Source organism: Seriola aureovittata, chromosome 5, assembly GCF_021018895.1.
Source record: "Seriola aureovittata isolate HTS-2021-v1 ecotype China chromosome 5, ASM2101889v1, whole genome shotgun sequence".
Taxonomy (NCBI): domain Eukaryota; kingdom Metazoa; phylum Chordata; class Actinopteri; order Carangiformes; family Carangidae; genus Seriola; species Seriola aureovittata.
In genome coordinates, this window is record NC_079368.1 from 24,342,511 (window position 1) to 24,367,926 (window position 25,416).

At 29.6% G+C, this 25,416-nt stretch overlaps 1 protein-coding gene across 1 annotated transcript; it reads left to right on the plus strand.

The window, feature by feature from the left end:
• The first annotated feature begins 1,423 nt into the window (after nt 1-1,423).
• On the plus strand, nt 1,424-25,278 carry emb (embigin). Its single transcript, XM_056376740.1, has 9 exons — nt 1,424-1,707; nt 21,394-21,471; nt 22,104-22,287; nt 22,659-22,741; nt 22,963-23,099; nt 23,520-23,675; nt 23,903-24,020; nt 24,113-24,146; nt 24,613-25,278. Exons 1-9 carry the CDS (start codon nt 1,635-1,637, stop codon nt 24,671-24,673), a joined length of 924 nt encoding a protein of 307 aa, XP_056232715.1. The 5' UTR covers nt 1,424-1,634; the 3' UTR covers nt 24,674-25,278.
• The last annotated feature ends 138 nt before the right edge of the window (nt 25,279-25,416 follow it).

Consider the following 25,416-nt stretch of genomic DNA (forward strand, 5'->3'; position numbering starts at 1 on the left):
AGTACAAAAGTTCCAAACATATATGAGGAATAAAAATGAAATAAGCAATAAAATTAAACAGAGCAGCTATTCAGACAGGTTGACCAAAAGCCTGTCTGAATTAGTCTTTGTCTACTCCTCAGTCAACCCTGAAATTTTCCAAAAGAGTTCCACTCAGTGACTTTTGTGCTGAGTTTTATGGCATAGTTCACTTTATCATCCCCCACAAGTTCATGTTGCTACTTTTGGATTGGCCTGATGGTGAGAGATCACAGAGGGCTGGCATAGTCCGCTGCACACTTGTTTGACAGTATTCCTGTAGTTTAAGATCCATATCTACAGTACAACAAGGCAGTTTGTCTAACATAAGAATCCCATGCACTCAAAAGCACATCATAATGTGCTGATCCACAGTCTGACCCCTCATTTCTACCAGTGGCAGTGTTGCACATGAAGACTTGTCACCTCTAAGGAAGTGGTATAACATTTCCTGCACAACCCTGATAGAGAGCAAAAGCTTGCTAGAGGAAGTACTAACAGTGGAGGAAGAGGACATGAGAACAAAAATGACAAACTGTAAAGACGGAACAGAAATATGAGTCAATATGTACTAAAGTAGAAAGATTGGTACAGTAAGAGTTGTGCAAATGCATCATCTGGTGAGGAAAATGATTACAAATAATCTTACCAAGTGTGAAATGGTATTGTGGTATTATTATTTATTTACAATGGTACATTTTACATTTTACATTTTATGAGTACCATGGTACTCATATTTACAAGGGTACATTTCACACCTATATGTGGGTGTTTAGGGCAACGCATTGGTTCAGTGGTTAGGACTTATTTCAGAATGTGCTCAAAAAGCAACATCGTATGAAAAAGCATCAATTACAGTAACACTTCAGTATTTAGTTTCAACTCTTGGTTGTTTTCATGAGGGCATGCAGATCATGTGACCTGCAGCTGCCAGGTTCTCTCACATGACTGTGACGCCCATCCCATTGTCTTGGGGGTTGTCCTGCTCCACCTCAGCAGGCAATGGTTGAAATGGAATGGTCGTCAGTTGATGCCGTTCACCTGGGCCTTCTAGAGCAGAAAAGCTGGCCCATGTATCCACTTGTCCTCTCCCTCTCAACTGCTGGCATCCATTTGTATATACCATGCACTGCTTTTATGGCTAAATTTGCTGATTTCCACACCTCATTGCTTATTTGTCTCATGTTTTAGTTATAATAAATTGTTTTTAGTATAACTTTGTGTGAACTCTCTTCTTTTCACATTCACTGAGCCAGTTTACGACATGACCTTGCAGAAAGGTCCACAGTCGCAACATAATAGCACTCAGGCTGGGATGAGTGTAAAATTTTTATCCCCCGAAGCAAGACTTTTGCTTTAAAGCAAAGGAATGTTTATTTCAGCATGTTCTGTCCACGCACATCCCTGCAGGAGAGCAAACACTGCAGCACAGCATCAAGACATAAAACCTGTCTGGGTGAATAATGGATGGAGTCAGCCACCCACAGGCTGCAGCGTGATATCATAGCTGCGTCACTAAACGAAGAGGGGTTGGGTGGTGAGACGATGCAGTAGTCAGAGAGAAGAGAGAGACCCAGGGAGAACGTGCATGCAGAGAAGAAAGACGTGTAATAATCATGTCAGCCTCACGGAAGCAGCTCTTTTTTCAGATCTTCCTGCTTCTCATCACCTGCAGACACATCAGTACAAGTAAATGATATTTAAATTTTATTCTGACTATATGTGGTTGTGTTAAAGCTCTGCTCTGCTTTCTCTTTTCCCCACTATATGTTCTGTAACCTTGTGAAGAGTAAAAAATGTCAAAGGATTTCCACACCATCATGCATGTACTACGTATTTTGGTTTGAAGTTGCTGGTTGTTTGTCTTTATTTTTTTCCATTTAGTCCCCCAAAATTTTCTTTGACATTTACATCATCACAGGAATCTAAAACTCAAATTACGTATTTAAGACTAGCAACTTTTGTGACAAAACTGAACAAGTAGAATAATAAAAATCATATTTTCTAGGCTTTTTATATAGGTGTCACATCACAGACGTTACAATTTAACACATACACTTTACACTTGTACATTGGCTGGAGTTGTACTCTACTCTCAAGAGTATAGTTTTTGTCTTTTTATATGACTGTGCTTCTGTAAATAACCCCATAAACTGTAGCTTCATCGTGAGAAGGAAAATTTCCACAGATTTGCCTCAAGAAACTGTTAAATAAAACAGTTGCAAATTGTATCAGGGGGCACTTTAAGATCCTATTTTGCACTTTTTCTATATTCGAACTGAATTTTGAGATATTTCACTAATACACTACCTGTTTTAGTGTTTCTGAAATTAAAGGAGAAAACAAATCAACCATTTTGAGATTTTGAAAACAAAGAATTATGGAATCTTCTAGTTGAAATCAATTTAATCTACATTTTTTTTATCCAACAGCTGAACACAATTGTGCTGTTTCTAAAAAGCAAACAAAGCATTATTTGGCATTGCAACACTTGCTGAAGTTCCCATGAATGTGTGACGCTTGTACTTTGCATCGCTTTCACTTTGTATCTAGGTCCTCTTAAACTACTACAGTTTGGTTTAAGTTTGGAAACTGTGCTGGTCTTCAATCATGTGAAGACAGGTTTTTTTTCTATTCTTCGAATATATTTGTATCATTGTCTTGCTGTAAAAGTCATTGTATATTAAAGGAAAAACGTCATAGAATAATGAGTCATAAAAAGTCAATAAAAACGACAGTATTGTATGGCATTAAAGGCATAAAACTTATAAAAATGGCATATTACACGAAGGTTTAAAAACGAAATAGTAAGGTAAGGCATAAGAAGTCATAAAAATGAAATGGTATGGTAAAGCATGAAACGTCATAAGAATGTCATAATATAGTAAGGTTTAAAAACAACATGGTATAGTGAGGCAGAAAAGGCAGAAAAACGACATAGGGTACTAAGGCATAAAAAGGCAAGAAATGATATAGTACAGTAAGGCATAAAAAGGCATAAAAACGAAAAAGTATAGTAAGGCACTAAAACGACATAGTATAATAAGGAATGAAATGGCAGGAAAAAAAACATAGTATAGTAAGGAATAAAACCGCATAAAAACAAAATAGCATAATAAGGCATAAAAAGTCTTAAAAGCGTCACAGTATAGTAAGGCTTAAAAAATGATAAAAAGGAAATAGTAAAGTAAGGCATAAAAAATTATAAAAACGACATAGTATAATAAGGCATAAAAAGTCATAAAAATTGCTTAGTATAGTAAGGCATTAAAACGACAGTATACTCAAGCATGAAAAGTCCTAAAAATTACACAGTATAGTAAGGCATAAAACAACATAAAAATGTCATAGTATAGTAAGACATAAAAAGTTATGAAAACGAAAGAGAATAGTAAGGCTTAAAAATGACATAGTATAGTAAGGCATAAAAAGTCATAAAAATTGCTTAGTATAGTAAGGCATTAAAACGACATAGTATACTCAAGCATGAAAAGTCATGAAAATGACAAAGTATAGTAAGGCATAAAACAACATAAAAATGTCACAGTATAGTAAGACATGAAAAGTAATAAAAACCAAATAGTATAGTAAGGCATAAAAAGTCATAGTATAGTAAGGCATAAAGAGTATTAAAAAAATTATTATAGTAAGGCATAAAAAGTCATAGTATGGAAGGGCATTAAAAGTCCTAAAAATGACATAGTATACTAAGGCATAAAAAGTCATAAAAACGACAAAGTATAGTATGACATAAAAAGTCATAAAAACGAAATAGTATAGTATGGCATGAAAAGTCAGAAAAACGTCATAGTATAGTAAGGCATAAAAAGTCCTAAAATCGACATAGAATACTAAGGCATAAAAAGTCATAGTATGGTGAGGCACAAAAAGTCATAAAAACGTCATCGTATAGTAAGGCATAAAAAGTCATAAAAATTCATAGTATTGTAAGGCACAAAAATGTCAGAGTATAGTAAGGCATAAAAAGTCATAAAAATGTAATAGTATAGTAAGGAATAAAAAGTTATAAAAACCTCATAGTATACTAAGGCATAAAAAGTCATAGTATGGTAAGGCATAAAAAGTCATAAAAACGTCATAGTATAGTATGGCATAAAAAGTCATAGTATAGTATGGCACAAAAAGTCATAGTATAGTAAGGCATAAAAAGTCCTAAAAACAACATAGAATACTAAGGCATAAAATGTCATAAAAATGTAATAGTATAGTAAGGCAAAATAAGTCATAAAAACGTCATAGTATAGCAAGGCATAAAAAAATGATAGTATGGAAAGTCATAAAAATGTCATAGTATAGTCTGGCATAAAACGTCATAGTATAGTATACCACAAGAAGTCATAAAAACGTCATAGTATAGTATGGCATGAAAAGTCATAAAAACGACATAGTAGAGTATGGCATAAAAAGTCATAAAAATGACATAGGATAGTATGGCATAAAACGTCATAGTATAGTATAACACAAAAAGTCATAAAAACTTCATAGTATAGTAAGGCATAAAAAGTCATAATACAGTAAGACATAAAAAGTCATTAAAACGTCATAGTATAGTAAGGCATAAAAAGTCATAAAAACGACATAGTATAGTATGGCATAAAAAGTCAGAAAAAGTCAAAGTACAGTAAGGCATAAAAAGTAATAAAAACATCATAGTATACTAAGGCATAAGAAGTCATAGTATAGTAAGGCATGAAAAGTCATGATATGGTAAGTCATAAAAAGTCATAAAAACGACATAGTATAGTAAGGCATAAAAAATCATAAAAACGTCATAGTATAGTAAGGCATAAAAATTCATAGTAGGGTAAGGCATAAAAAGTCATTAAAACATCATAGTATAGTATGGCATGAAAAGTCATAAAAACGACATAGTATAGTATGACATAAAAAGTCATAAAAACGTCATAGTATAGTATGGCATAAAACGTCATAGTATAGTATACCAGAAAAAGTCATAAAAACGTCATAGTATAGTATGGCATTAAATGTCATAGTATATTATACCACAAAAAGTCAGAAAAACGTTATAGTATAATATGGTGTAAAAAGTCATAAAAACGTCATAGTATACTAAGGCATAAAAAGTCATAAAAACGTCATAGTATAGTATGGCATAAAACGACATAGTATAGTATGGCATAAAACGACATAAAAAGTCAAAGTATAGTAAGGAATAAAAAGTCATGAAAACGTCATAGTATACTAAGGCATAAAAAGTCATAAAAAGTCATAGTATAGTAAGGCATAAAAAGTCATAGTATGGCAAGTCGTAAAAAGTCAAACAAACGACATAGTATAGTATGGTATTAAAAGTCATAAAAAGTCAAAGTATAGTAAGGCATAAAAAGTCATAAAAACGACATAGTATAGTAAGGCATGAAAAGTCATAATATGATAAGTCATAAAAAGTCATAAATACGACATAGTATAGTAAGGCATAAAAAGTAATAAAAACGTCATAATATGATAAGTCATAAAAAGTCATAAAAACGACATAGTATAGTAAGGCATAAAAAGTCATAGTATGGCAAGTCGTAAAAAGTCAAACAAACGACATAGTATAGTATGGCATTAAAAGTCATAAAAAGTCAAAGTATAGTAAGGCATAAAAAATCATAAAAACATCATAGTATAGTATGGCATGAAAAGTCATAAAAACGACATAGTATAGTATGACATAAAAAGTCATAAAAAGTCAAAGTATAGTAAGGCATAAAAAGTCATAAAAACGACATAGTATAGTAAGGCATAAAAAGTCATAGTATGGCAAGTCGTAAAAAGTCAAAAAAATGACATAGTATAGTATGGCATGAAAAGCTATAAAAACGACATAGTATAGTATGACATAAAAAGTCATAAAAAGTCAAAGTATAGTAAGGCATAAAAAGTCATAAAAACGTCATAGTATACTAAGGCATAAAAAGTCATAGTATAGTAAGGCATGAAAAGTCATAATATGATAAGTCATAAAAAGTCATAAAAACGACATAGTATAGTAAGGTGTAAAAAGTCATAAAAACGTCTTAGTATACTAAGGCATAAAAAGTCATAGTATAGTAAGGCATGAAAAGTCATAATATGATAAGTCATAAAAAGTCATAAAAACAACATAGTATAGTATGTTATGAAAAGTCATTAAAACGACATAGTATAGTATGACATAAAAAGTCATAAAAACGACATAGTATAGTAAGGCATGAAAAATCATAAAAACGACATAGTATAGTATGGCATAAAAAGTCATAAAAACGACATAGTATAGTAAGGCATAAAAAATCATAAAAACGTCATAGTATACTAAGGCATAAAAAGTCATAAAAACGTCATAGTATACTAAGGCATAAAAAGTCATAGTATAGTAAGGCATGAAAAGTCATAATATGATAAGTCATAAAAAGTCATAAAAACAACATAGTATAGTAAGGCATGAAAAGTCATAATATGATAAGTCATAAAAAGTCATAAATACGACATATTATAGTAAGGCATAAAAAGTCATAAAAACGTCATAATATGATAAGTCATAAAAAGTCAAACAAACGACATAGTATAGTATGGCATTAAAAGTCATAAAAAGTCAAAGTATAGTAAGGCATAAAAAATCATAAAAACATCATAGTATAGTATGGCATGAAAAGTCATAAAAACGACATAGTATAGTATGACATAAAAAGTCATAAAAAGTCAAAGTATAGTAAGGCATAAAAAGTCATAAAAACGTCATAGTATACTAAGGCATAAAAAGTCATAGTATAGTAAGGCATGAAAAGTCATAATATGATAAGTCATAAAAAGTCATAAATACGACATATTATAGTAAGGCATAAAAAGTCATAAAAAGTCAAAGTATAGTAAGGCATAAAAAATCATAAAAACACCATAGTATAGTATGGCATGAAAAGTCATAAAAACGACATAGTATAGTATGACATAAAAAGTCATAAAAAGTCAAAGTATAGTAAGGCATAAAAAGTCATAAAAACGTCATAGTATACTAAGGCATAAAAAGTCATAGTATAGTAAGGCATGAAAAGTCATAATATGATAAGTCATAAAAAGTCATAAAAACGACATAGTATAGTAAGGTATAAAACGTCATAAAAACGTCATAGTATACTAAGGCATAAAAAGTCATAGTATAGTAAGGCATGAAAAGTCATAATATGATAAGTCATAAAAAGTCATAAAAACAACATAGTATAGTATGTTATAAAAAGTCATAAAAACGACATAGTATAGTATGACATAAAAAGTCATAAAAACGACATAGTATAGTAAGGCATAAAAAATCATAAAAACGTCATAGTATACTAAGGCATAAAAAGTCATAAAAACGTCATAGTATACTAAGGCATAAAAAGTCATAGTATAGTAAGGCATGAAAAGTCATAATATGATAAGTCATAAAAAGTCATTAAAACATCATAGTATAGTATGGCATGAAAAGTCATAAAAACGACATAGTATAGTATGGCATAAAAAGTCCTAAAAACGAAATAGTATAGTAAGGCATAAAAAATCATAAAAACGTCATAGTATAGTATGGCATAAAAATTCATACTATGGTAAGGCATAAAAATTCATTAAAACATCATAGTATAGTATGGCATGAAAAGTCATAAAAACGACATAGTATAGTATGGCATAAAAAGTCATAAAAAGTCAAAGTATAGTAAGGCATAAAAAGTCATAAAAACGTCATAGTATACTAAGGCATAAAAAGTCATAGTATAGTAAGGCATAAAAAGTCATAAAAACGTCATAGTATACTAAGGCATAAAAAGTCATAGTATAGTAGGGCATGAAAAGTCATAATATGATAAGTCATAAAAAGTCATAAAAACGACATAGAATAGTAAGGCATAAAAAGTCAAAAAAACGTCATAGTATACTAAGGCATAAAAACGTCATAGTATAGTAAGGCATAAAAAGTCATAGTATAGTAAGGCATAAAAAGTCATAAAAACGTTATAGTATAGTATGACATAAAAAGTCATAAAAACGACATAGTATAGTAAGGCATAAAAAATCATAAAAACACCATAGTATAGTATACCAGAAAAAGTCATAAAAACGTCATAGTATAGTATGGCATTAAAAGTCATAAAAAGTCATAGTATAGTATACCAGAAAAAGTCATAAAAAGTCAAAAAAACGTCATAGTATAATAAGGCATAAAAAGTCATGAAAACGTCATAGTTATAGTAAGGCATGAAAAGTCATAAAAACGTCATAGTATAGTATGGCATAAAACGACATAAAAAGTCATAAAAAGTCATAGTATAGTAGGCATAAAAAGTCATGAAAACGTCATAGTATACTAAGGCATAAAAAGTCATAGTATAGTAAGGCATAAAAAGTCATAGTATGGCAAGTCGTAAAAAGTCAAACAAACGACATAGTATAGTAGGGCATGAAAAGTCATAAAAACGACATAAAAAGTCAAAGTATAGTAAGGCATAAAAAGTCATAAAAACGTCATAGTATAGTAGGGCATGAAAAGTCATAATATGATAAGTCATAAAAAGTCATAAAAACGACATAGAATAGTAAGGCATAAAAAGTCATAAAAACGACATAGAATAGTAAGGCATAAAAAGTCAAAAAAACGTCATAGTATACTAAGGCATAAAAACGTCATAGTATACTAAGGCATAAAAACTCATAATATGATAAGTCATAAAAAGTCATAAAAACAACATAGTATAGGATGTTATAAAAAGTCATAAAAACGATATAGTATAGTATGACATAAAAAGTCATAAAAACGACATAGTATAGTAAGGCATGAAAAATCATAAAAACGTCATAGTATAATATGGCATAAAAATTCATAGTATGGTAAGGCATAAAAAGTCATTAAAACATCATAGTATAGTATGGCATGAAAAGTCATAAAAACGACATAGTATAGTATGGCATAAAAAGTCATAAAAAGTCAAAGTATAGTAAGGCATAAAAAGTCATAAAAACGTCATAGTATACTAAGGCATAAAAAGTCATAGTATAGTAAGGCATGAAAAGTCATAATATGATAAGTCATAAAAAGTCATAAAAACGACATAGTATAGTATGGGATAAAAAGTCAAAAAAACGACATAGTATAGTATGGCATAAAAAGTCATAAAAAGTCAAAGTATAATAAGGCATAAAAAGTCATAAAAACGTCATAGTATAATAAGGCATAAAAAGTCATAGTATAGTAAGGCATGAAAAGTCATAATATGATAAGTCATAAAAAGTCATAAAAACGACATAGTATAGTAAGGCATAAAAAGTCATAAAAACGTCATAGTATACTAAGGCATAAAAAGTTATAGTATAGTAAGGCATGAAAAGTCATAATATGATAAGTCATAAAAAGTCATAAAAACGACATAGTATAGTAAGGCATAAAAAGTCATAAAAACGTCATAGTATACTAAGGCATAAAAAGTTATAGTATAGTAAGGCATGAAAAGTCATAATATGATAAGTCATAAAAAGTCATAAAAACGACATAGTATAGTAAGGCATAAAAAGTCATAAAAAGTCAAAGTATAGTAAGGCATAAAAAGTCATAAAAACGACATAGTATAGTAAGGCATAAAAAGTCATAGTATGGCAAGTCGTAAAAAGTCAAAAAAATGACATAGTATAGTATGGCATTAAAAGTCATAAAAAGTCAAAGTATAGTAAGGCATAAAAAGTCATAAAAACGTCATAGTATACTAAGGCATAAAAAGTTATAGTATAGTAAGGCATTAAAATTCATAATATGAAAAGTCATAAAAAGTCATAAAAACAACATAGTATAGTATGGCATAAAAAGTCATAAAAACGACATAGTATAGTAAGGCATAAAAAATCATAAAAACGTCATAGTATAGTAAGGCATAAAAATTCATAGTATGGTAAGGCATAAAAAGTCATAATATGATAAGTCATAAAAAGTCAAAAAAACGACATAGTATAGTAAGGCATAAAAAGTCATAGTATAGTAAGGCATGAAAAGTCATAATATGATAAGTCATAAAAAGTCATAAAAACGACATAGTATAGTATGGCATAAAAAGTCATAACAACGACAGTATAGTATGGCATAAAAAGTCATAAAAACGACATAGTATAGTAAGGCATAAAACGACATGGTATAGTATGGCATAAGAAGTCATAAAAAGTAAAAAAGTATAATAAGGCATAAAAAGTCATAAAAACGTCATAGTATACTAAGGCATAAAAAGTCTTAGTATAGTAAGGCATGAAAAGTCATAATATGATAAGTCATAAAAAGTCATAAAAACGACATAGTATAGTATGACATAAAAAGTCATAAAAACGTCATAGTATAGTATGGCATAAAACGTCATAGTATAGTATACCAGAAAAAGTCATAAAAACGTCATAGTATAGTATGGCATTAAATGTCATAGTATATTATACCACAAAAAGTCAGAAAAACGTTATAGTATAATATGGTGTAAAAAGTCATGAAAACGTCATAGTATACTAAGGCATAAAAAGTCATAAAAACGTCATAGTATAGTATGGCATAAAACGACATAGTATAGTATGGCATAAAACGACATAAAAAGTCAAAGTATAGTAAGGAATAAAAAGTCATGAAAACGTCATAGTATACTAAGGCATAAAAAGTCATAGTATAGTAAGGCATAAAAAGTCATAGTATGGCAAGTCGTAAAAAGTCAAACAAACGACATAGTATAGTATGGTATTAAAAGTCATAAAAAGTCAAAGTATAGTAAGGCATAAAAAGTCATAAAAACGACATAGTATAGTAAGGCATGAAAAGTCATAATATGATAAGTCATAAAAAGTCATAAATACGACATAGCATAGTAAGGCATAAAAAGTAATAAAAACGTCATAATATGATAAGTCATAAAAAGTCATAAAAACGACATAGTATAGTAAGGCATAAAAAGTCATAGTATAGTATGGCATAAAAAGTCATAGTATGCAAGTCGTAAAAAGTCAAACAAACGACATAGTATAGTATGGCATTAAAAGTCATAAAAAGTCAAAGTATAGTAAGGCATAAAAAATCATAAAAACATCATAGTATAGTATGGCATGAAAAGTCATAAAAACGACATAGTATAGTATGACATAAAAAGTCATAAAAAGTCAAAGTATAGTAAGGCATAAAAAGTCATAAAAACGACATAGTATAGTAAGGCATAAAAAGTCATAGTATGGCAAGTCGTAAAAAGTCAAAAAAATGACATAGTATAGTATGGCATGAAAAGTCATAAAAACGACATAGTATAGTATGACATAAAAAGTCATAAAAAGTCAAAGTATAGTAAGGCATAAAAAGTCATAAAAACGACATAGTATAGTAAGGCATAAAAAGTCATAAAAACGTCATAATATACTAAGGCATAAAAAGTCATAGTATAGTAAGGCATGAAAAGTCATAATATGATAAGTCATAAAAAGTCATAAAAACGACATAGTATAGTATGTTATGAAAAGTCATTAAAACAACATAGTATAGTATGACATAAAAAGTCATAAAAACGACATAGTATAGTAAGGCATGAAAAATCATAAAAACGACATAGTATAGTATGGCATAAAAAGTCATAAAAACGACATAGTATTGTAAGGCATAAAAAATCATAAAAACGTCATAGTATACTAAGGCATAAAAAGTCATAAAAACGTCATAGTATACTAAGGCATAAAAAGTCATAGTATAGTAAGGCATGAAAAGTCATAATATGATAAGTCATAAAAAGTCATAAAAACAACATAGTATAGTAAGGCTTGAAAAGTCATAATATGATAAGTCATAAAAAGTCATAAATACAACATATTATAGTAAGGCATAAAAAGTCATAAAAACGTCATAATATGATAAGTCATAAAAAGTCAAACAAACGACATAGTATAGTATGGCATTAAAAGTCATAAAAAGTCAAAGTATAGTAAGGCATAAAAAATCATAAAAACATCATAGTATAGTATGGCATGAAAAGTCATAAAAACGACATAGTATAGTATGACATTAAAAGTCATAAAAAGTCAAAGTATAGTAAGGCATAAAAAATCATAAAAACACCATAGTATAGTATGGCATGAAAAGTCATAAAAACGACATAGTATAGTATGACATAAAAAGTCATAAAAAGTCAAAGTATAGTAAGGCATAAAAAGTCATAAAAACGTCATAGTATACTAAGGCATAAAAAGTCATAGTATAGTAAGGCATGAAAAGTCATAATATGATAAGTCATAAAAAGTCATAAAAACGACATAGTATAGTAAGGTATAAAACGTCATAAAAACGTCATAGTATACTAAGGCATAAAAAGTCATAGTATAGTAAGGCATGAAAAGTCATAATATGATAAGTCATAAAAAGTCATAAAAACAACATAGTATAGTATGTTATAAAAAGTCATAAAAACGACATAGTATAGTATGACATAAAAAGTCATAAAAACGACATAGTATAGTAAGGCATAAAAAATCATAAAAACGTCATAGTATACTAAGGCATAAAAAGTCATAAAAACGTCATAGTATACTAAGGCATAAAAAGTCATAGTATAGTAAGGCATGAAAAGTCATAATATGATAAGTCATAAAAAGTCATAAAAACAACATAGTATAGTAAGGCATGAAAAGTCATAATATGATAAGTCATAAAAAATCATAAATATGACATAGTATAGTAAGGCATAAAAAGTCATAAAAACGTCATGATATGATAAGTCATAAAAAGTCATAAAAACGACATAGTATAGTAAGGCATAAAAAGTCATAAAAAGTCATAATATGATAAGTCATAAAAAGTCATAAAAAGTCAAAGTATAGTAAGGCATAAAAAGTCATAAAAACGTCATAGTATACTAAGGCATAAAAAGTCATAGTATAGTAAGGCATGAAAAGTCATAATATGATAAGTCATAAAAAGTCATAAAAACGACATAGTATAGTATGACATAAAAAGTCATAAAAAGTCAAAGTATAGTAAGGCATAAAAAGTCATAAAAACGTCATAGTATACTAAGGCATAAAAAGTCATAGTATAGTAAGGCATGAAAAGTCATCATATGATAAGTCATAAAAAGTCATAAAAACAACATAGTATAGTAAGGCATGAAAAATCATAAAAACGACATAGTATAGTATGGCATAAAAAGTCATAAAAACGACATAGTATAGTAAGGCATAAAAAATCATAAAAACGTCATAGTATACTAAGGCATAAAAAGTCATAAAAACGTCATAGTATACTAAGGCATAAAAAGTCATAGTATAGTAAGGCATGAAAAGTCATAATATTATAAGTCATAAAAAGTCAAACAAACGACATAGTAAGACATAAAAAGTCATAAAAACGTCATAGTATACTAAGGCGTAAAAAGTCATAGTATAGTAAGGCATGAAAAGTCATAATATGATAAGTCATAAAAAGTCATAAAAACGACATAGTATACTAAGGCATAAAAAGTCATAAAAACGTTATAGTATACTAAGGCATAAAAAGTCATAGTATAGTAAGGCATGAAAAGTCATAATATGATAAGTCATAAAAAGTCATAGAAACGACATAGTATACTAAGGCATGAAAAGTCATAATATGATAAGTCATAAAAAGTCATAAAAACGACATAGTATAGTATGACATAAAAAGTCATAAAAAGTCAAAGTATAGTAAGGCATAAAAAGTCATAAAAACGTCATAGTATACTAAGGCATAAAAAGTCATAGTATAGTAAGGCATGAAAAGTCATAATATGATAAGTCATAAAAAGTCATAAAAACGACATAGTATAGTAAGGCATAAAAAGTCATAAAAACGTCATAGTATACTAAGGCATAAAAAGTCATAGTATAGTAAGGCATGAAAAGTCATAATATGATAAGTCATAAAAAGTCATAAAAACAACATAGTATAGTATGTTATAAAAAGTCATAAAAACGACATAGTATAGTATGACATAAAAAGTCATAAAAACGACATAGTATAGTAAGGCATAAAAAATCATAAAAACGTCATAGTATACTAAGGCATAAAAAGTCATAAAAACGTCATAGTATACTAAGGCATAAAAAGTCATAGTATAGTAAGGCATGAAAAGTCATAATATGATAAGTCATAAAAAGTCATAAAAACAACATAGTATAGTAAGGCATGAAAAGTCATAATATGATAAGTCATAAAAAGTCATAAATACGACATAGTATAGTAAGGCATAAAAAGTCATAAAAACGTCATAATATGATAAGTCATAAAAAGTCATAAAAACGACATAGTATAGTAAGGCATAAAAAGTCATAAAAAGTCATAATATGATAAGTCATAAAAAGTCATAAAAAGTCAAAGTATAGTAAGGCATAAAAAGTCATAAAAACGTCATAGTATACTAAGGCATAAAAAGTCATAGTATAGTAAGGCATGAAAAGTCATAATATGATAAGTCATAAAAAGTCATAAAAACGACATAGTATAGTATGACATAAAAAGTCATAAAAAGTCAAAGTATAGTAAGGCATAAAAAGTCATAAAAACGTCATAGTATACTAAGGCATAAAAAGTCATAGTATAGTAAGGCATGAAAAGTCATCATATGATAAGTCATAAAAAGTCATAAAAACAACATAGTATAGTATGTTATAAAAAGTCATAAAAACGACATAGTATAGTATGACATAAAAAGTCATAAAAACGACATAGTATAGTAAGGCATGAAAAATCATAAAAACGACATAGTATAGTATGGCATAAAAAGTCATAAAAACGACATAGTATAGTAAGGCATAAAAAATCATAAAAACGTCATAGTATACTAAGGCATAAAAAGTCATAAAAACGTCATAGTATACTAAGGCATAAAAAGTCATAGTATAGTAAGGCATGAAAAGTCATAATATTATAAGTCATAAAAAGTCATAAAAACGACATAGTAAGGCATAAAAAGTTATAAAAACGTCATAGTATACTAAGGCATAAAAAGTCATAGTATAGTAAGGCATGAAAAGTCATAATATGATAAGTCATAAAAAGTCATAAAAACGACATAGTATAGTAAGGCATAAAAAGTCATAAAAACGTCATAGTATACTAAGGCATAAAAAGTCATAGTATAGTAAGGCATGAAAAGTCATAATATGATAAGTCATAAAAAGTCATAAAAACGACATAGTATAGTAAGGCATAAAAAATCATAAAAACGTCATAGTATAGTAAGGCATAAAAATTCATAGTATGGTAAGGCATAAAAGATCATAAAAACGTCATAGTATAGTAAGGCATAAAAATTTATGGTATGGTAAGGCATAAAAAGTCATAAAAACGACATAGTATAGTAAGGCATAAAAAATCATAAAAACGTCATAGTATAGTAAGGCATAAAAATTCATAGTACGGTAAGGCATAAAAAGTCATTAAAACATCATAGTATAGTATGGCATGAAAAGTCATAAAAACGACATAGTATAGTATGGCATAAAAAGTCATAAAAACGACATAGTATAGTATGGCATAAAAAATCATAAAAACGTCATAGTATAGTAAGGCATAAAAATTTATGGTATGATAAGACATAAAAAGTCATAAAAACGACATAGTATAGTAAGGCATAAAAAATCATAAAAACGTCATAGTATAGTAAGGCATAAAAATTCATAGTACGGTAAGGCATAAAAAGTCATTAAAACATCATAGTATAGTATGGCATGAAAAGTCATAAAAACGACATAGTATAGTATGGCATAAAAAGTCATAAAAACGACATAGTATAGTAAGGCATAAAAAATCATAAAAACGTCATAGTATAATATGGCATAAAAATTCATAGTATGGTAAGGCATGAAAAGTCATAATATGATAAGTCATAAAAAGTCATAAAAACGACATAGTATAGTAAGGCATAAAAAGTCATAGTATGGCAAGTCGTAAAAAGTCAAACAAACGACATAGTATAGTATGGTATTAAAAGTCATAAAAAGTCAAAGTATAGTAAGGCATAAAAAGTCATAAAAACGACATAGTATACTAAGGCATAAAAAGTCATAGTATAGTAAGGCATTAAAATTAATAATATGATAAGTCATAAAAAGTCATAAAAACAACATAGTATAGTATGGCATAAAAAGTCATTAAAACGACATAGTATAGTAAGGCATAAAAAATCATAAAAACGTCATAGTATAGTAAGGCATAAAAATTCATAGTATGGTAAGGCATAAAAAGTCATAATATGATAAGTCATAAAAAGTCCAAAAAACGACATAGTATAGTAAGGCATAAAAAGTCATAGTATAGTAAGGCATGAAAAGTCATAATATGATAAGGCATAAAAAGTCATTAAAACGTCATAGTATAGTATGGCATGAAAAGTCATAAAAACGACATAGTATAGTATGGCATGAAAAGTCATAAAAACTTCATAGTATACTAAGGCATAAAAAGTCATAGTATAGTATGGCATAAAAAGTCATAAAAATGACATAGTATAGTATGGCATAAAACGTCATAGTATAGTAAGGCATAAAAAGTAATTAAAACGTCATAGTATAGTATGGCATGAAAAGTCATAAAAACGACATAGTATAGTAATGCATAAAAAGTCATAGTATAGTAAGGCACAAAAAGTCATTAAAACGTCATAGTATAGTATGGCATGAAAAGTCATAAAAACTTCATAGTATACTAAGGCATAAAAAGTCATAGTATAGTATGGCATAAAAAGTCATAAAAATGACATAGTATAGTATGGCATAAAACGTCATAGTATAGTAAGGCATAAAAAGTCATTAAAACGTCATAGTATAGTATGGCATGAAAAGTCATAAAAACGACATAGTATAGTATGGCATAAAAAGTCATAAAAATGTCATAGTATAGTATGGCATAAAACGTCATAGTATAGTATACCACAAAAAGTCATAAAAACGTCATAGTATAGTAATGCATAAAAAGTCATTGTATAGTAAGGCACAAAAAGTCATTAAAACGTCATAGTATAGTATGGCATGAAAAGTCATAAAAACTTCATAGTATACTAAGGCATAAAAAGTCATAGTATAGTAAGGCATGAAAAGTCATAATATGATAAGTCATAAAAAGTCATAAAAACGTTATATTACAGTAAGGCATGAAAAGTCATAAAGATGTCATAGTTTAGTAAGGCATAAAAAGTCATACTGCTGTAAGGCATGAAAAGTCATAAAAAACGTCATAGTATAGTATGGCATAAAAAGTCATAAAAACGTCATAGTAGACTAAGGCATGAAAAGTCATAGTATAGTAAGGCATGAAAAGTCATAATATGGTCAGTCATAAAAACGACATAGTATAGTATGGCATAAAGAGTCACACAAACGTCATTGAGTACTGAGGTATAAAAAGTCACAGTATAGTATGGCATAAAAAGTCATAAAAAGTCACAGTATAGTATGGCATAAAAAGTCATAGTATGGTAAGGCATAAAAAGTTATAGTATGGTAAGTCGTAAAAAGTCATAAAAACGACATAGTATAGTATGGCATAAAATGTCATAAAAACATCATAGTATAGTAAGGCATAAAAAGTCATAAAAACGTCATAGTGTAGTAAGGCATAAAAAGTCATAGTATGGTAAAGAACAAAAAGTCATAAAAACATAGTATAGTATGGTACAAAAAGTTATAGTATTGTAAGTCATAAAAAGTCATAAAAATGTCATAGTATAGTAAGGCATAAAAAATCATGAAAACATCATAGTATAGTCAGGCAGAAAAAGTCATAAAAATGTCATAGTATAGTAAGGCATAAAAAGTCATACTATAGTAAGGCATGAAAAGTCATAAAAACGTCATAGTATGGTAAGGCATAAAACAGCATAAAAACATCATAGTATAGTAAGGGTTAAAAACAACGCAGTATAGTAAGGCACAAAAAGTCATGAAAATTATATACTATAGTAAGACAGTAAAACAACATAGTATAGTAGGGCATAATAAGTCATAAAAATGTCAAACATTATAGTATTGCAAGGATTTAATACTACATAGCATAATAAGGCATAAAAAGTCATAAAAATGTCACAGTATAGCAAGACTTAAAAAAGTCATAGTATAGTAAGGCATTAAAACAACATAGAATAACAAGGCACAAAAAGTAAAAAAAAAAGTCATAGTATAGTTAGGCATAAAAAGCCATAAAAACATCATAGTATAGTAAGGCATGAAAAGTCATAAAGACGTCATAGTTAGTAAGGCATAAAAAGTCATAGTATAGTAAGGCATAAAAAGTCATAAAAACGTCATAGTATAGTAACGCATATAAAGTCATAGTATAGTAAGGCATAAAAAGTCATAAAAACACCAAAGTATTGTGAGGCACAAAAAGTTATAAAAACGTCATAGTATAGTAAGCCATAAAAAGTCATGAAATGTTGTAGTATAGTAAGGCACAAAAAGTCATCGAAATGTCATAGTATAGTAAGGCATAAAAATGACATAGTATACTAACGTATGAAAAGTCATAAAAATTACACATTATAGAAAGGTATAAAAAGGCATAAGAACGTCATAGTATAGTAAGGCACAAAAACCACAAAGAAAAGTAGGGCATAAAACAGCATAAAAACATCATAGTATAGTAAGGCTTAAAAATGACATAGTATAGTAAGGCGCAAAAGGTCATGAAAATTATATAGTATAGTAAGACATTAAAACAACATAGTATAGAAGGGCATAATAAGTCATAAAAATGTCAAACATTATAGTATAGCAAGGATTTAATACGACATAGTATAATAAGGCATAAAAAGTCATAAAAATGTCACAGTATAGTAAGCCTTAAAAAAGTCATAGTATAGTAAGGCATTAAAACGACATAGAATACCAAGGCATAAAAGTCACAAAAATGACATAGCATAGTAAGGCATCAAAACGAAATAGTATACTGAGGAATGAAATGTCATAAAATTTACATAGTATAGTAAGGCATAAATGTGATAAAAACAAGATAGTATATTAAGGCATAAATATGATAAAAACGGCATAGTACAGTAAGGCATAAAAACAACATATTATAACGAGGCATAAAAAGTCAAAAAGACGACATAGTGTAGTAAGGCATGAAAAATCATAAAAATTGCATAATATAGTAAAGCATGAAAAGGCATAAACACGACATAGTATAGTAAGGCATAAAACAAGTCATAGTATAGTAAGGCATAAAAAGTCATAAAAACATCATAGTATAGTAAGGCATAAAAAGTCAAAAAAAGTCACAGTATAGTAAGGAATAAAAAGTCATAAAAACCACATATTAAAGTCAGATATAAAAACGACATAATATGGTAATGCATAAAATGCTATAAAAACGACATAGTATAATAAGGCATAAAAATCAAAAAAACGACATAATATAGTAAGGCATAAAAATCCCAAAAAATGTCATAGTATAGTAAGGCTTAAAAACAACATAGTATACTAAGGCAAAAAAGTAAAAAAAACGACAGTATATCAAGGCATAAAAAGTCATAAAAACGTCATAGTATAGTAAGGCATAAAAAATCATAAAATCGTTATGGTATAGTCAGGATTAAAAACGCCATCACATCATAATTCATAAAAACTTACAAACACGACATAATTTCGTAAGGCATAAAAATACATAAAAACTACATAGTATTGTAAATCTTATAAAAGACATAGTACAATAAGGCATTAAAACAACATATTATAGTAAAGCATAAAAAGTCAAAAAAATGACATACCATAGTAAGGCACAAAAAGTCTTAAAAACGACATACTGTACTAAGGCATAAAAAGTCTTAAAAGCATCATAGTATAGTAAGGCATAAAATTTAATAAAAAGACATAGTAAGGAATAAAAACGACATAGTATAGTAAGGCATAAATAGCCATAAAAACGCCATAGTATCGTAAAAAGCATAAAAAGTCATAAAAGCATCATAATATAGTAAGGCACAAAAAGTTATTAAAACAACATAGTATAGTAAGGTAGAAAAGTCATAAAAACGACTTATTATGGTAAGGCATAAAAAATCATAAAAAACGACATAGTATAGTAAAACAAAAAGTCATAAAAACGTCATTGTATAGTATGGCTTAAAAACAACATAGTATAGTAAGGCATACAAGGCTTAAAAACGAAATAGTTTTGTAAGGCATAAAAAGTCATAAAAGCATTATAGTATAGTAACTCATCAAAAGTCATAAAAACGACATAGTATATTAGGGCATAAAAAGTCATAAAAACTACATGGTATACAAAGGCATAAAATACCTTAGTATAGTACAGCATAAGTAATAAAAACTACATAGTATACAAAGGCATAAAATACCTTAGTATAGTACAGCATAAATACATCAAAGACATCATATTTTAGTAAGGCATGAAAATTTCCAAAAAACGTCACAGTTTAGTAACGCATAAAAACTTTTAAAAACTTCATATTATAGTAAGGTATAAAATGGTCAAAAAATATCACAGTATCATAATATCATAATGTCAGAAAACATGACCGTATAGTGAGGCCTAAAAATGGCATAAAACATCACAGTATAGTAAGGCATAAAAATGTCAAATACCGTCAAAGTGTAGTAAGGCATAATAATGTCAAAAAGTCATAGTATATTATGGCATACAAGCATCAAAAAACATCTTGTAATGGTAAGGCATAAAACAACATAGTATAATAAGCAACAAAAGCATCAAAAAATGTTATAGTATAGTATGTCATCAAAATGTCAAAAAACGTCACATTATGGTAAGGTATAAAATGTCGTAATATAGTAAGGCACAAAAAAAAAAGTAATTGTATTGTAAGGCATAAAAATATGAACAAATGTTATCGTATAGTCAGTCATAAAAACGTCAAACAACATTTTAGCATAGTAAGGCATAAAAACAGCTAAAAACATCATAAGTCATAAAAATTTCAAAAACGTCATAGTATAGTAAGGCAAAACCTTCTTAGTATAATAAGGCCTAAAAATGACAAAAAAGTCATAGTATAGCAAGGCTTAAAAACATCAAAAAATGTAATTTTATGGAAAGGCAAAAAAACATCAAATAACCTTATATTATAGTAAGGCATAAAATTTTTTAAATAACGTCACAGTATAGTAGAGTATAAACAAGTCAAACAACGTCATAGTATAGTAAGGGACATGTCCCACTCGTCCATATACACACTAGCAACCACATTAGTAATTATCAATAACATATACCAACCACCTGGTAATTTCCTACCAACAACTCAAGTGAACACTAAGTCCAAGATATTTTTTCGCCTAGTATACATTATTTCTTAATTCTTGAGAAAATGTAGCCTGTTTTACCTGCTAGTGTTACATTTTGTTGTTTGTTTTTGTCAGAGACAACTGGCCCAACTCCTTCACCAGCAGCTCCCATCAGTCCTTTGCCAACAGAAGTAAGAAGCGTTATCCTTAAAGGTAAGAGTTTTCAGGCATGAGTCCACTGACTATATCCCAGATAGCACAATCAGATTTTAACATTTGAATGTAAGCAGGCATAAGTATTGAATCTATGATGACGCGTGACATTGAAACCAAATTGAAAGCGCTTGTTATGTTAACTGACAAAATGATTAAATGTGCCTTGAAATGGACATATATATATTTAATTTCACTAGTTCGAGCACAACCAACAAAGGTGATAGTAATTTTATAGTACAGCTAATAACAGTTGGATTTTATGCAGCTAACCTAGCAGTTCACAATTGTTCACAACAAATTTCTCAGTGTTAAATAGGTTATGCTAAACCTAACGTTACTTGGTTTACAACAGACAAACTGTACAGACAACAAGATAATGGCACGGGTTCATATTCAAACCATTGCTTGTACTATTTCTGAGTTAACTTTAGCTACATATTAGTACATTGCTAAAGAACTTCAAAATGCCACTGTACAGTGTTGATTTAGTGGTTCTTTTTTCAATATATAAATTATAGCTGCTGTAGAAATGTAATTTAAAGTTGAATTCACAGTCAGTTTTTTTGAATGAACAGATCTACTTTTACCTTGTGTTTGTGTTTGAAACACCTCTACATCTCTCCACATAGGTGAAAATCATACTGAGAAAGTTGAAATGTTGAACCCTGTCGAACTAACACTTGAGTGTACCTGGACTGGTAATATGAACAAACTACCGAACATAAGTGGTTACTGGAGAAAAGATGTTGATGAAATTGAAAACAGCCGGCTCACAGTGCAGTTGGAAAATGAGCAGTATAATCTCAAACGAGCGTAAGTGCTTCATGTATCCATTATCTTATCCAATAAGTTTCAGAAACTGCATCTTTGTCTTAATTTCTGTCGGTCCCAATCCACAGTGCTATGTTGTCTGATAATTCAAAGACATGCATGCGTACATCCTGATTTACAAAAATATTTAATAATAGCATTGTATTCTGTTTAAAATTACTATATTTTAACAAAAATAGAGACTGTTATTTTCAAGTTATAAATAATCTGAACACATTTAATTGTAGAACAATCAAGTTTTTTGACAGAAGAAGCATGCACTTCATCCAGACTATTAATTATTATTTATCATTAATCCTAATTAAATATAACATGTTTTTGTATAAAACCTCTCATCTATTTTTGCTTTACAGGTTCAGGATTGACAGTGAAGAAAAACTCGGAAATTACTCATGCATATTTGGAGATAAAGCAAAAATAGATTTTGTTTTGGAAGGTACATATCACATCCTTTCATATGAGTCGCATTAGTGACTACCTGAATCATATTTCACATTCTCAGTCAGTATTTGTCTTGCCATCAGCTCACAACTCCTTGCTGCTTATTCATAGTGAATATCAATATTTACACTCACATTTTTAAAGGGTGCAGGATGTAGGCTACACAGTGCCATTTTCTAACCATTATCTCTCACACTTTTCCCAATTTTCCACCAGCTCCACAGATCAGTGAGGTGCGAGATAAGCCAATAGTCAGCTATGTGGGGGATTATGCAGTGATGCCATGTAAAATGGACGACAACAAACCAAAGCCCAGCTCATGGAACTGGTACAAACTAAATGGGACAGATAAAGTGAGTGAGCTGCTTGTTGACAGGTTGTCTTTGATGTGGTTTTAAGTGAGATGTATGTCATTTGTTATTTTAAAATTAGCACCCTTTCAACATTTGTTTTACTTAGTTTTTAACTGGTCAGTGTGGGTAAGACACAACTTTTTTATTCATAATTTTTCCATTTGAAACGATCCTGGGAAATTTACTAAATTTAAATCCAGATTACATCAACAGAATTTTCACTACTTTTATAAAATGCATTTATTGGTAAATTTGAAAACTGTATTTTTCTTTAATCATAACCCTGAGATGATGATCATTGCCTGTTACAAAAGATACCACGACCACCAGAAAAGTGTGGCATTGAAACACAGACATGACCTGACCCACTGGAGTGATAGGATGGCAAGCAATAAGCTGCGGGATGCTTTTGTCCTATAGGAGAAGATTTTCGTTGCTGCGGAGCGGTATGAAATCAAAAATGAAGAGGGGAAGACCAAGTTGGTGGTGCACAACCTGACAGAGGCTGACTCTGGCTTGTATCACTGTGAGGCGGTGTACAACATTAGCAAAACAACGAGCAAGGTGGAGCTGAGGGTCAGTTGTGGAAAGTAACTTCAATTTCATTTTGTGGTCTTAATCGTGGTCGTAATCTCCAGTTTTGATAAGTGCCTTATGAATAAACTTTCTTACTTATCATTATTATTATTATTATACTTTAAATAAAAAAAGTTCTGTACTTCTGTACAGAGTATTTTTCCATTGTTGTATTTGCACTGTCACTTAAAAAAAAAATGTGAATACTTCCTCCACCATTGCTGAAGGTCATCACCTTCTGGGAGCCTCTGAAGCCCTTCATAGCCATCCTGGTCGAAGTGATGATCCTGGTTGCCGCCATCCTGCTCTATGAGAGAAGTCAGTCCAAGAAAATCTGCACAGCAGGTAGTCAGACAACATATTGATGCGCTTGTTCATGTCAGCATTGAGTGTATTGTATAGTATGTTGTATTTGAACTTATCTTCCTTATTCTCAGAAAATGGGACAAATGCTGATCAAACGAACACACAGTGAGTACAAAGTGCAAATTTCTTTTTCTTTTCTGCATTTATAACTGTAAATCTGATAGCTTATTATAAAGTAAAAAACCCTTCATACTTATTAATGGTTTACCAAAATGTATAACACAGCATTATTATTGAATAGAAACTCACAGCCATGTAATTGCAAAACATTCAATGTAAAGAGAGAGCTGTTATGCAAAGATCAGAATGTAAGAAAGACAATTCTTAGCATCAACACTTAATTTACTGTTCTAGCAGCACTTCTGACAGTAAATGATTAATTATGATTATAAATGATATACACTAATTATAAGTGATTTATAAAACATTAATAAAGGACTTATTAACATTAATACTAATTTCAGCTGATGAACCCTTTATTAATGGTGCCCCATCAGTGAAAGGTGATATATCTTAAACTTTGATGCACATGTTTGTGGTTTTTCATGATGAATTTTGACGCCTTCATCAGGATGCAGGGAGAAAATAATGGATCAGAGGGAAGTTCTTCAATGAGACAGCGCAAAGTCTAAAGACTGTAAAGGCTGCAATCCAGCAGATTCAAGCTTCTTTAAAACTGTTTTGTTTATTTTCACCAAACAAAATGCAATAACCACAACTTTACAATCACTTTATTCTATTTCGCTAGAAGAAATGGTTTTTGCTTTTAATGATCAGTGTGGTCACGATTTGTGAGAAAACAAATTGTTTACCCACCTTGGTTTTGGGTGTTGAACCCTGTATGCCTTCACTTCCTGTGGAAAAACCAAACTTATGCTGTTGACTACACTCTCTTTGCCTTTGTCACTTCTTTGTCAGTGCAGAAGATGATTATCTTCATTTTGACAGCAACCTCAGCTCTTTTTTGCTGTTATTTATGAATTATTGTTTATGAGCAGTGCCTTACACTCTCAAAAAGCAATTAACTAACCATTCATACTGTGCTTGCAATGACTTCTAATCACTTTTTGGAGTTTGTCCTAACAGTAATGTGTGCCTAACACTGTGTCTACGTACAGTGAATTACCTTAATAATCAAGATATATCCTCATGTATGCAGATGTTTGTGTATATTTTTCATGTTAATCTAACCACTGTATATGTCAACAAGCAGATTAAACTACACAAATCACTGTTATTGTGTTTGTTTCATTAACTGCCCACAAAAGATATTAACTTGCATTTTACACATTTTGTGAAAGTATTTGTGTTAGTTGATATATGGATACCCATGTGGAGACAGACTGATTTTAGACTTCAGAGTCTGTTGGGGTGA